At 44.3% G+C, this 14,234-nt stretch overlaps 1 protein-coding gene across 1 annotated transcript in view; it reads right to left on the bottom strand.

Moving 5' to 3' along the window:
• SYTL3 (synaptotagmin like 3) overlaps positions 1 to 14,234 on the bottom strand; it is a 96,391-nt gene that overhangs the window by 55,024 nt on the left and 27,133 nt on the right. Inside the window, exon 4 of the mRNA XM_070376969.1 lies at positions 8,605 to 8,669. Coding sequence (XP_070233070.1) covers positions 8,605 to 8,669 — 65 coding nt within the window. The remainder of the gene's footprint in view (positions 1 to 8,604; positions 8,670 to 14,234) is intronic.

The following is a 14,234-nucleotide window of genomic DNA, read 5'->3' as shown; positions in this document are numbered from 1 at the left end:
AACTTACAGAAAACTTGACGGAATCACCTTTGTAGAATCCTCTTAAACTGTGGGGCAAGGGCTTTACTGAGCCAGCCAACACAGAGGTGACAAGGGCAGGCCTTGTGATAGTCTCCACACGTTTACTGGAACCCGCTTCCTTTAATTCACAAGCCTGAGTGTTTCAGGCCCACGCAGCAAGTCGGATGCTGTCATGATGGCCCTCAGATCGGCTGGACCACATCCAAGAATAAAACTCTGAAAAGTCACACGAAGAACTAAATCACATTCACCACTGAGAAGGGGAGTGAAAAATTATTTCCCTTCATAATCATGAGGGAATCCTGGCTAGTCATACAGTGGATCCCTGAGACCATTAACAGAGGCTCTGTTATCGGTGCAGCCTTCCTACATGATTTCCCCAATTATCAACAATAGAGTGAAAGCCACAATATATTGTTTATATATCACATTTGACCATTTTTAAACTTGAAAAGTATTCGTTTTAAAAAGTATTAGTGTCGTGCGCTTTCTGATTTTAAGCTCAAGTAACAAGTCATGGCTGTAAAAAATTAAAAACACGTGCACACTGCTATATTTAAAATGGATCACCAGACCTACTTACTATATACCACATGTAACTCTGATCACTGTTAACCGGAAGCCTGAATAGGAGGGGTTTTGGGGAGAATAGACACATTTCTATGTGTGGCTGAGTCCCTTCCCTGTTCACCTGAAACTATCACAATACCCCAATATAAAATAAAGTTTAAAAAAAAATTGAAAAGAAAAAAGTAAAACATGTGCATGTACAACAAGGAGCCAGAAGAGGGCGCTGTCTTTACACACTTAGCAGATGTCAAAAAGTAAAGATGAGTTTCAGTTTGTTTTCCCGTTACTAATGGTCTAGAAAAGTTCCATCACCATTGTTCATTAAATGTGCTACTTCACCACTGCCTCTCAAACTTTAAAGTGCGTAAGAAGAATTACTTGGGGACTTGTTAAATATATTGGTCCCCTTGTCCACAGGTTCCACATCTGTGTTCAATCAACCATAGGTGGAAAATTTTCAAAAAACCAAAAATTCCAGAAAGTTCCAAAAAGCAAAACTTTTGAATTTGCAGCGTACTGGCGACTATTTACATAGTACTTACATAGCACTAGGGGCTTAAATCGTCTTTAGATTCCTTATAAGTATATGGGAACATCTGTATAGGTTACATGCAAATGTTACACTATTGCACATTAGGGATGTGAGCATCCTCAGTTCTTGGTACCCAAGGGACCAAGGGACCAAGGGACCGAGGGACCAAAACCCTCGCAGTTATCTAGAGATGTCTGTATATACTCTTGGGCCTCACTTGATCCCACCGAATCAGGAACTTTGAATTTAATATGAAATAGCGCTTCGCTGACCCTGGAGCAGGGGCCTTGGAAGCCACATTAAAGCCCTCTGCACAGAGGCTGCCCAGTGACTGAGGGTGGAGCGGGAGGTAACAATCCCAGAACCACAGGCAGCTGCCTAAAGACTGTCCTTGAACGTCTGTGCGTTTTGATCATTCTGATACACCACAAACGAACTGTGACTGTGGCATTTAAGGAATTATTTTAAGACAACACAACTATATCAACTTACAAAATCTTGGAGAAAAAAAGCCAGTCTATAATCAGGAAAAAAAATTTAGGGAAAACAAGATATTTAAAATACTTTTCATATCCTCTCCCTGCAAAATGGAGAATGGCGGCTGAAATTTTTTGTTTTTAAATCTTTGTAATGGTTGGAAAATTAGCACAAACTGCCACACTTAATACTTATTACTCTTTATTGGGTTATTACTTACACCTTGTCTGTTCTCCAGGAAATCTGGGGAGCGTTTATCTTAAGTGGGACATATCCAATAGTGGCCATTAAGAGAGGTGAGTAAAGCGTCTGAGAAGGAAATGGGGTGACAGAGGGGATAATGATTCCTGGAATTACTCCAATTGACATTAAAGGTAGCTGTGGGTTTCTGAATGCCAACAAGGAAAAGAACTCTAAGTTTTCACTCTTAGCCGCCTACTCAGTGCCACCACTGGTAACAGACAGTACTGCGTACAGCAGCTCCTTCACCTCCAAACAGCTCGGTCCTTGCTTCATTTGCTCATCGCTCCTGCCCTCAAAGGATTCAAAGCCTGGGTGTGACATCCACATGGTCAACCCCCCGGGGCTCCGGCTGGGGTACGAGGTGAGCAGCACCCAGAGCTGTGTGACTCAATGGCCCTGGGTTACTAGCCCATGGGAAGGAGACTGACGGTGGGGTAGATTGTACAGACAAAACTGATGCTTGGGAGAATTACATTAGAGCTGGCTTCCTGATGCATTAACAGTTGAATGCAAATAATCCATAAAGTTAGAAGAAAGTAAATATGGATGGGTATGTAACAAATGGCACGGGGAAGAAGGGCTCTTGGAGCATAAAAGAAATTACACAGGAAAAGGCAGATCTGATGATCGACAAGGGAAAAAAAGTCTGTATGTCAGAAAACATAAAGACACATATGCAATTAACATGACCATAGAGGGCAAGTACGCTTAACATGAAGAACACCTACAAAAGGTCAAAAAGGTAGAAAATATTCAACCCCATTAGTCATTACAAGAATTCAAAGAAAACAGCAAGCGACTACTTTGGACTACCAATGTGGTTTTACAAGCGACAAAGCTGTTGTTTGTTTTTAAGGACAATTCGTCCTGCGAGACGGGTACACCCTTTCTGAAGGCAATGTTCCCAGCCTTTCATCTTGTCCTTCTGCTTCTAGAAATACTCAGAGACATGCCAAAGATTTATCTACAAGCATGTTCACTGCACTTTTATTATTTTTTATATTATTTAAAATATTTTAATAAGATTACAAACCCCCAAAATTGTAACAGCAAAACTAGAAATTCCCTAACTTTATAACAATAGCGATTTGGTTAAATAAATACCGCCACATTCCAAGAGAGACAAACATATTAGCTCTACTCACATGAAACTGCCTCTACTCAATTTTTTTATTTTTAACCCAAGAGCATCAGTTCCTTATGGTTTAGTCTAAATGCTCTTTTAAATGTGTACATATAGTTACACAGTTATACGTACACACTCAACCATGGATACGTATATTCAAAGAACAGAAATGATATGCACTAAAGGTAAACAGTTGTCAGGGTGAGGTATTTTGAACATCTTTTAAATGAATGCATATTAAGTTCACATTCAGAACAAAATCACAAAGGTAACTTGGAATCATGTTCAAGAGATGGGATGATTTAACGGGCGCCAGAGGGTGACGAGGGGGCCGTTCCTGGGCCTGAACATGCCGGGGTCATGTGATGCACACGTGTTTCCCAGAGTGGAATCTGGCAAAACACGTCAGGCATCTCCAGTGCTCACACTTCTGACCAGTCATTCTCCTTCTAAGAATCTAATGAACACCGATGCCAAGATGCCTGTATAGGATATTCACTGCAGAGTCATCTGTAACACGGCAATTTGACTGCAGTGATACACTCGCAGACGAGAGGGAACAAGCTGATAAATGGTGGTACGTTCATCTGATGTATTTTATGCAGTCATCGGTGTACGTTGGAAGAAGTCTCATAAGAGCATAAGGACAGGTTTATGCCAAGTTGAATTTTAAAAGACAAAAGCCTATATATATAGTCTGATCATTAACACATTAGAAAAACTGCTTAGTCTGTGTGTGCCCCCACATGTACAGGGTTACCCAGAAAGGGGGCCACGAGAATGTGCGCGTGCGTGTAATTAACAGTAGTACTGACCCTCAGTGGACTTATTCTTGCCTTTGGCATACTGTTCTGCGTTTCCCAAATATTCTGCCATGAACTGGTGTTACTTCTATAACCAGAAAATACCACTTTTAAAAGAGAAAAGATATCTCCTTCTTCACAGAGTGGAGGATGGGGGAAGCAGGTGGAGGCATGGGGATGAGCTAGGATCTGCGGCCTTGGAAGTGAGAACGAAAGGCAGGAGGAGGATTCCAGACGCTGGGGTGGGAGAAATGTCAGAATTGTGGTAGCCAGCCTCCTGAAGGGCCCCGTGAGTCTTGCCTCCTGAGTCACACCCTTACGTAGTCCCTTCTGCCCTGAAAAAAGCTGACCTATAGGACACAGAAGAAGTGTCAGGGCGTGACTTCTGACCCTCGGCCATGTATTGATGGAGATAGAAAATAGGAAATAGAGTAGATGTTATGAGGGGCTTTGAGAGGGGAGACCGTGGGATGATAAATTCTGGAGAAGGATGGTAGTGATGGTAGCCAAACAAATGCATGTACTTAATACCATTGAACTGTATAGCTAAACATGGCTAAAATGCTTAATATTTCATCACAACATTTTTAAAATATGAAAACGCAATGCAGAGCTCTGCTTTGGCCTGTCTTGTGTCCCTTGCCCCATGGGAAGCCAGCTGCTGTGTGGGGGGACCCTCAGGAGCCTACTGGAGGTGTCCGGGGTGAAGGAACCCCACCGCTCACCACCAGCAGCACTAACTGCCAGGTAAGCGTGTGAGCCCCCAGAAAGCTGATCCTCCAGCCCCAGGCAAGCCTTCAGCCGAAGACAGAAATCATGCAAAGTGATAAGATTGTTTTAACCCACTAAGTTTGGGAGCAATTTTTTATCCAGTAATAGATAATTAATGCCTAGAAAGAGACACTGGTTTGAGCCGTCTCATCCCCTTTCGAGGTTTAAGCCACCCTCTTGTTTTCCTAGCTTCCACTTAGGATTTTGAAGGTTGGAGAGAGCTGAGTTCACACTGTTACAACAAACACACTAGGTAATATGCAGAACCACTGTTTCTCAAACACATCAGGAGCTTAGATTCCCTAGTAGGGCCCAGCAGGGAGAGGGAGGGCTTCTCTGGTATTTCAATGGGTAAAGAATCTGCCAGGTAAAGATTCCTGGGTCGGGAAGATCCCCTGGAGAAGGGATAGGCTACCACTCCAGTATTCTTGGGTTCCCTGGTGGCTCAGATGGCAAAAATCCACCTGCCATGCAGGAGACATGGGTTTGATCCCTGGGTTGGGAAGGTCCCTTGGAGGAGGGCATGGCACTCACTCCAGTGTTCTTACCTGGAGAATCCCATGGACAGAGGAGCCTGGTGGGCTCCAGTCCGTGGGGTTGCAGACAGTTGGACATGACTGAGCGACTAAGCACAGCACCCAGAGAGGGCGCGAGAAGGAGGGGCCTCACCCTGTCTCCATCAGATCCACGCGGCAGGAGGCCTGGCCGTGTCTGCTCCCCGCAGCCACATCTCTGTGGCTCCCTCACGGTCTCTTTTTGCTTTTCCAGGCCCTCCAATAACACCTCTCTAACCAAGTCCCTCAACACCGTCTCTTCAAATCAGCGCGTGGCCTCTGTTTTCCTACCTGGCACTCATCTGATGGAGCACCCCAACTCAGCTAAGTTTCTTTTGGGGGCACAGACAGGTGAGCTGGAATTCCTGCCTGTCTGGATAACCCTGCAGCAGCCCCCTTGCCAACCCGTCTCCTCCCGCCCACCTGTGGTCAGGCGCACGGTCTTCCTCATGACCCCCCACCCCCCACGCAGCACATCTCTTCCTCTCTCCACACCTTCTGAGCCCAACTCAACTAAAACTGGGCCACAGGAAGACGAGGCATCTCAGCACTGAGGACGCATTGCAGAGAAGGAAGGATTCGCTTTCTCTTTTGCATCCTACTTTGGGGAAAATGAAAATGACACAAATTGAAAAGGACGATTCATGCCTAGGCTGACTTGCATTATTCTAATTTTTTTTTCTTACTGATGGTTTCATTCTGGTGGAAAAGTTGCTGGACAAGGGAGAGAAACCCAGGAAGTTGGTATAACTTCTTTCCTCTTCCCCTTTTAAGGTCTTAGGTTATCCCGGTGGATTGACCTACTTCTCCTCACTTAAAGGAAGAATGCTGAAAAGATGAGGTAGCAACATGCGCATGCACACACACACACATATGCACACATACACATATGCACACACACACACGCACACACGTGGTCTGGCCTGCAAATCAACTTCCCTACCTGAAATAATGATACCAGAACTGCCAACAACATACTAAAAAAAATTCCAGGATGTCTTCACTGAATTGGTTTTGAGAAATAACAGAAACTTCACTCCCTAAAGACCTATTATTTATGAACTAGGACTAGGAGTGAAAAAAAATGAGAACTTACATACCACCTGAAGAAGCCCCTACACCTTCCAACCAAAAAATATTTTCAAGGAACAAAGCAATAAACAAGAAGACTCCACGTGGCCATGCTTGCTTAGATGGTGTACTGGGTAGACACAGGCTGATGGCCCTCAAGGAGCAAACACTGCTTGGAGGATGAAAAAAAATCTTAGATACCGCAAGAGTTTGTGGTCTGCTCCAAAAGGTTTCCATACACAAAGACGAACCTTCCATGCATACATAGTTATGCAACATATCTGTGCTATTAAACTTTCATGAATGGGTAATATTTGGGAAACAGTGTTGATAAGGCTGTTTGTAGGCTGGAAAGAGGACACTAATGAAAAACGGATGGAGAAACACAGGTCTAGATAAAAATCATACACACTTGCTACTTTTTTTTTTTTCAGCTTGAACAATCCCATCAGTGTTGCACATTCCTCCAGATTTCTAATAAATTCGGCAGAAATGTCACTTTTTCTTCAATAAGCAGAGTCAGGAACGTAATTCAGGGGAGAATTTGCCGCCAACTAAACCTCAGTTCAAGGTGCTTTTATTAAAATAAAAGTGGAGCATTAGCACTCTAGATGAATGACTCCCTTTATGTGTCAACATGCATGCGCTTTAGCTAAGGCTAAACAGCTTATTTCTCCACCTCAGATCGTGACTGTCTCCTCCCGACCACCCACAGTGTCTGCGGCCACCCCACCCCCTCTAGGTCAGCCCAGGCTCCCTGTGTGCACTCCTCATGGTCACACGTCACAGAGGAGGGTGACACCCGTGTCACTGAGACAGGAGGCAGATGGGCCCCTGGCTGAACAGCCCGAGTTCGTCTCATGTGGACAGACGCTCCCAAGATGAGGAGCGAGAGAAGAACTGAGTCCTGCTGCCCAGATAGGAGATAAAAGACCACATGTTCCTCATCCTCGGAGTCCAGGAGACCTTCCTGACTACATACTTGCAGAAAGGCTCCCTGGAGGTCAAAAGGGAGCGGGTGTCACCTAGTGGTAAGTGAGGTCAACTACCCAGAGGCCTCTTCGCTAGACTCGTCTTGGCTAAGAGGTGTGCGCACACACGGGAGAACCCTGAGATAAACCAAAACTGACTCAGGACCAGGCAAGCAGGACAACTGGCCAAAGGAACCCTGGAAGAAACGCCCCGTATGTTCTGTTGTTCAGTCGCTCAGTCGTGTCTGACTCTGTGTGACCCCTTGGACTGCAGCACCTCAGGCTTCCCTGTCTTTCAATACTTCCCAGAGCTTGCTCAAACTCACGTCCATGGAGTCCGTGGTGCCATCCAACCAGCTCATCGTGTGTCGCCCCCTTCTCCTCCTGCTTTCAATCTTTCAAGTGATTCAAACTACCACGAGGGCACAACTCAGAGTCCACGTGTGTGTGTCCACACGTACCCTTTCTCCTCCTTTCAGACACTTTACTTGCTTCGCTGCTTCCTCTCTCTGTGTAAATACATCTCTACACAGCTGATGGGCCAGGGCCTGGTCACTGGCCCCTGGGGGTCTAGCGGCTGGGATCTGGGGCTCTCACTGCTGCAGCCTAACTTCGGTCTCTGGCCAGGAACGGAAAACCAGCTCCAAGCCTCCACAGGCCGGGGCCACCTGAGATCACCACCTCGACGCCCAGGTGGGGGGCACAGCTCTGTGCTTTATTCTGACCACGCGTAAATACACCTCTGCCTGATAAGTTATCCTCTCATCTGCCCAGCCCGCATCCTCTCACGTGACACTTCTGTAACCAAAGCATGTCCTGTTCTCTCCAAGGCCTTGACGCCCAGCTACTAATGACACCAACTTGGCTAGTGCTTTTAAAAACATCTGGGGTGCGGAGACCAAACACACACTCGACGCAGATAATCACATGTGCTCACATCAGAGTCACCAGAATCTGTTAAATTCTAACACAGTTCTCTCACTGTGGTCTTCAGTGATTCATTCCATCATTTTGATCAATTATCATAAACAAGGTTTGGGGCTGTAAGGAGCTAACAGGATTTTTAAGGCAGAGTGTCTGCTGATGGAGAGAAAGAAGGGCATCAATGATGATATAATACGGGGCACTTTTAACAGTTATGGGAGAGATGCCCAAGCCAGTGTTTGGGAGGAAGGAGACATTACTGCCAGGGCAGAGGTCAGGGTAACTTCACAGAGAACAGGCAGGTTCTAGCGGGGTTAGAGCTGGGGTAAGTGTGGGCACAGAGGGAAGCCCCAGAAGCAAAGGCGGTGGCCACTTGAACTGAGGGCCAAAGACAGGAACATTCAGACAAAAGGAACAGGAGGACCAGACAGAAGCCCATATACCACACCTTTTTAAGTTTTTCATATTCAAAAGTCTTACCACCAAATATTTTTAAACTAGGAATATATTTCACTTCAGCAAACATTTTAAGAGCATTTACCTTCCGTTGGAAATTTCTTGGCTCGTTCCTCGAAGAACCAGTCTCCAGTTTTTATTTTCACATTTCTGGAAAACAAGCAGAAAGGAAGCCTCAGAGAGCGATGTGGGTGGTGCTGTATTTGGCTCATACCAAGCAGGGAGATAATATCAAAATATTAGTCTAGCAAAAGAGCTCAGAGTTCAAATTTCTGGCCCAGACCCCTAACTATACAGATTTCCCATAGAGGTTAAGTGAGTTGACTGGAAAGCAGCAAAGCTACAAAAGGAATATTATATTCCTATTCTGAAAAGGAATATTACATATCAAACTGAATCATTTTACTATACATCTGAAACAAATACATTATAAATCAACTATGCTTCAATAAAAATAAAAATAAGTAAAAATAAATAGAAAGATAATATTGAAATGAGCAACAAAGCTGGAGTTTCTACTTGGGTACATTTTATCCCTGTACACATTACCATGTAATATATACATATTAACATATGTGTTTAACCCATACACAATAAATACACAGGGAGAAACAAAATTGCCATCAAAATGACCAGTTTATCACACTTATGGTGGGGAACAATGGCATGAAGGATAATCAGATAAATTCAATGTTGTCTGTTCAGCTAAGCGAGATCATCCTTGGGTTATGGTGAGGTTAGTCTGAGTTAACCACAACATTTACCAAGAGCCAGCAGAGCGAATTCAGCTGAGAAGGTTCCTGGGAGGACCTGAAGTCTGGGACATGGATCAGTGGGCTTCACTGGAGATCCCGGGACCACTTGAGAGACAGCGAAAGTGACCTCTTGCTGGGCAGCAAGTCTGACAGCGGCTCCCTGGGCATGTCTATGTCCCTATATCCCCTCCTGTCCTACTTATAGGCAGAGCAGTGCGGGACTTTATATGGCCACTGCTCGAAACTGAAGTCCCAAAGCATGTTAGCTCCCAGAGCATGTTAGCTCTTAATATCTTCCAAGTTTCCAAACTTCTGAAGAAACCACCCTCAACTTCATAGAGCCTCAGAAAGGCAGAACTGTCAAAGCCTTTCAGGATATAAGAAGTTAAACACACAGACACTATAAATTATTGACACTATTAAAATCATCTGCTATAAAAAGAAGGATCAATTCCTAGGTTATGCAAGTTTCAGAAACATTAAAACTTCAACTTATGTCAAATTCTCTTCTATAAAGTATCAGTTCAGTTCAGTCGCTCAGTCGTGTCCGACTCTTCGCAACCCCATGAATCACAGCACTCCAGGCCTCCCTGTCCATCACCAACTCCTGGAGTTCACTCAGACTCACGTCCACTGAGTCGGTGATGCCATCCAGCCATCTCATCCTCTCTCGTCCCCTTCTCCTCCTGCCCCCAATCTCTCCCAGCATCAGAGTCTTTTCCAATGAGTCAACTCTTCGCATGAGGTGGCCAAAGTACTGGAGTTTCAGCTTTAGCATCATTCCTTCCAAAGAAATCCCAGGGCTGATCTCCTTCAGAATGGACTGGTTGGATCTCCTTGCAGTCCAAGGGACTCTCAAGAGTCTTCTCCAACACCACAGTTCAAAAGCATCAATTCTTCGGTGCTCAGCTTTTTTCACAGTCCAACTCTCACATCCATACATGACCACAGGAAAAACCATAGCCTTGACTAGACGAACCTTTGTTGGCAAAGTAATGTCTCTGCTTTTGAATATGCTATCTAGGTTGGTCATAACTTTCCTTCCAAGGAGGAAGTGTCTTTTAATTTCATGACTGCAGTCACCATCTGCAGTGATTTTGGAGCCCCCAAAAATAAAGTCTGACACTGTTTCCACTGTTTCCCCATCTATTTCCCATGAAGTGATGGGACCAGATGCCATGATCTTCGTTTTCTGAATGTTGAGCTTTAAGCCAACTTTTTCACTCTCCACTTTCACTTTCATCAAGAGGCTTTTGAGTTCCTCTTCACTTTCTGCCATAAGGGTGGTGTCATCTGCATATCTGAGGTTATTGATATTTCTCCCGGCAATCTTCATTCCAGCTTGTGCTGCTTCCAGTCCAGTGTTTCTCATGATGTACTCTGCATATAAGTTAAATAAGCAGGGTGACAATATACAGCCTTGACGTACTCCTTTTCCTATTTGGAACCAGTCTGTTGTTCCATGTTCAGTTCTAACTGTTGCTTCCTGACCTGCATACGAATTTCTCAAGAGGCAGATCACCCCCTTGGAAAAGAAATGCAAAAAAGCAAAATGGCTGTCTGGGGAGGCCTTACAAATAGCTGTGAAAAGAAGAGAAGCAAAAAGCAAAGGAGAAAAGGAAAGATACAAGCATCTGAATGCAGAGTTCCAAAGAATAGCAAGACGAGATAAGAAAGCCTTCTTCAGCAATCAATGCAAAGAAATAGAGGAAAACAACAGAATGCGAAAGACTAGAGATCTCTTCAAGAAAATTAGAGATACCAAGGGAACATTTCATGCAAAGATGGGCTCAATAAGGGACAGAAATGGTATGGACCTAACAGAAGCAGAAGATATTAAGAAAAGGTGGCAAGAATACACAGAAGAACTGTACAAAAAAGATCTTCATGACCCAGATAATCACAATGGTGTGATCACTGACCTAGAGCCAGACATCCTGGAATGTGAAGTCAAGTGGGCCTTAGAAAGAATCACTATGAACAAAGCTAGTGGAGGTGATGGAATTCCAGTTGAGCTATTTCAAATCCTCAAAGATGATGCTGTGAAAGTGCTGCACTCAATATGCCAGCAAATTTGGAAAACTCAGCAGTGATCACAGGACTGGAAAAGGTCAGTTTTTATTCCAATCCCAAAGAAAGGCAATGCCAAAGAATGCTCAAAGTACCGCACAATTGCACTCATCTCACACGCTAGTAAAGTAATGCTCAAAATTCTCCAAGCCAGGCTTCAGCAATATGTGAACCATGAACTTCCTGTTGTTCAAGCTGGTTTTAGAAAAGGCAGAGGAACCAGAGATCAGATTGCCAACATCCGCTGGATCATGGAAAAAGCAAGAGAGTTCCAGAAAAACATCTATTTCTGCTTTATTGACTATGCCAAAGACTTTGACTGTGTGGATCACAATAAACTGTGGAAAATTCTGAAAGAGATGGGAATACCAGACCACCTGATCTGCCTTTTGAGAAACATACACAGAGCATGTATGAATTCTGGCAACAGAATTTTGATAGTCAGTCAATATCATTCAGAGCCAAAAACATGTGAAACGTGCAACTGTGACACATCTGGAGAGAAGGGGAAGCGTTTTCACGCATAAATCAGAAACTCAGGTATCTAATCTACTAAACTGACACAAAACACGTGAAGGAGAACATAGCAACCCCACACAAGTTTCCCCTCTGGTACTTAAGACAAGCAGAGGGTCAAAACACAGGGAAAGTTTTGCGGGATAAGTGGGGTGGTGAATTCAATTGCTCTATTTCTGAGGATGCTTCCTCCATCCTTATAAGCAGGACAAAATCTAAGCATTAGGATGAGGACAGCAGGAGAGAAAAATCAAATATGGAAACAAAGAGGCCTCGCTGTGATTAATAAACTTCACTTCCTGACTTATTGTGAGAGTTGGACTATAAAGAAAGCTGAGAGCTGAAGAATTGATGCTTTTGAACTGTGGTGTTGGAGAAGACTCTTGAGAGTCCCTTGGACTGCAAGGAGCTCCAACCAGTCCATCCTAAAGGAGCTCAGTTCTGGGTGTTCATTGGAAGGACTGATGCTGAAGCTGAAACCCCAATACTTTGGCCACCTGATGTGAAGAGCTGACTCGTTTGAAAAGACCCTGATGCTGGGAAAGATTGAGGGCAGGAGGAAAAGGGGATGACAGAGGATGAGATAGTTGGGTGGCATCACTGACTCGATGGACATGAGTTTGAGTAAACTCCGGGAGTTGGTGATGGACAGGGAGGCCTGGCGTGCTGCGGTTCATGGGGTCGCAAACAGTCCGACACGACTGAGTGACTGAACTGAACCTGATTTGTTTTCCTGGGGGTCATGACCCTTCCAACTCATCTAACTCTCTCAAATTCTCCAGCCTGTTACCTGTGACCAGAAACATTTATATATGAGACAGGTGCTGTGGGTGGGGCAAGGGCTCAGACCAGACAAGAGATCAGAGCTAAGATTTCTGCAGCAACTCAGTCCATGACTCTGTAGGCAGCTGAGCCAGCCAGACACAAGCTGTCACTGAGGAGTAAACACACCTGTAGATACACAATCACGAAAAAGGAAGAACAGCTGAGGGGACAGAGGAGCAAATGGTGAAAATGCCTGAATAAACATTTTTATTTTATTACATTTTACAACATTTTATTAAAACGTCTGCCTCTAGCCCTGGCTTCAGAACCTATACAAGAAGCAGATAAAGTAAAATATTAGTATCTTCTAGTGCTAGGCATCTGATGCAACCAACTAATCCTCTTACAGAATCCCAGTGGATTACTTGTGAAATTCAAGCACGAGCTTCCTTGGCAGGGATAGATTTGGACACAAGCCCACAGGTCTCTTGGGCTTATCTGTGACTAAAGAACGGAAGGATAGAAGTACCACAGTCCTAAACCAAACAGTGACAAGCACCTCTTGCGTTCGAGGCTATTTCCTTTGAGAACTAGACTGCAGCCCTATCTCCACAAACACTTTCTGCAGAATCAGCTGTTTCGTGAACAATTATTCCCTAAGAGCTTTCATAATGGCTCCCTGTCCACTCAAATCCCAGGCTTTATAAGGAGGACCATTTATGGGTCTTACTGTCTAAGGCAGAGGTGAGCAGATCTTGCTATATCTCTGTCTTCATTAGGGCCAACTCAGGGTAGCCTGACTCACAGGAACCAAAGGAATTTCTCCCCCAGTGACTCGATCAGAATTTGGCTATGAAAACTTCTTGGAACATTTTCAGAGCCCAGCAAGAGATTAACAGTTTTAAATTTTTCTGGTAGAATCACAACTTGCCTCCTTAAAACTCTTTCAGTCACCTAATAAATACATCTCAGAAAGCAAACTCCAGGGGTGGTGGAGGGAATAAAAAGTCTAGAGTCAGACCTGAGTTCTGCATCTGACTCTCCACTCACTCTGCAGGGGGAATCACTGTAATTATAAATGCCAAGCACGTGATACTGCTCTTAATAAACTGCTGGAGGTTCCAGCATCCATTTTCATAGCCTTGAACTCCATTAATGCTGTCATTTCATTAGCAAAAGAGAAAACTGTTGAAAAGCACTTTGCAAATTCTAGCATGCAAATGTTCAATAATGCGATGAACGGAGGACTCTAATGGAAAGATAGTTTGACCTTATCACTATTAGCAAGCAGTGAGCCAAACAGGCCTGCTAGACTGCATCTTTACTTTGCATTCAAATTACTCGCACCTGCAGGTCGGCAAGCTGTCACATCCATGCTTTATATTCCAAGAGAAGTCAGCACAGTGTTCCCAGAAATTGCTAAACATATTTCCACAGTTCAGCAAACAAGAGGTAGGAAATTCGTCTGCATGCCAGGATTCTTCCAATGCCTTAAGACACACCCCTCCCAGGCAGACCTGCTCTCTAACCAGCACCCTGATGGCAAGGAAGCTTCAAGAAAGTCTTGGTGGCTTATTAGACAGACAAGCTACAAAAATTCCAAACAAAG

The sequence above is a fragment of the Bos mutus genome, chromosome 9, assembly GCF_027580195.1.
Source record: "Bos mutus isolate GX-2022 chromosome 9, NWIPB_WYAK_1.1, whole genome shotgun sequence".
In the NCBI taxonomy this organism is placed as follows: domain Eukaryota; kingdom Metazoa; phylum Chordata; class Mammalia; order Artiodactyla; family Bovidae; genus Bos; species Bos mutus.
This window is presented reverse-complemented; position numbering and strand designations above follow the sequence as displayed.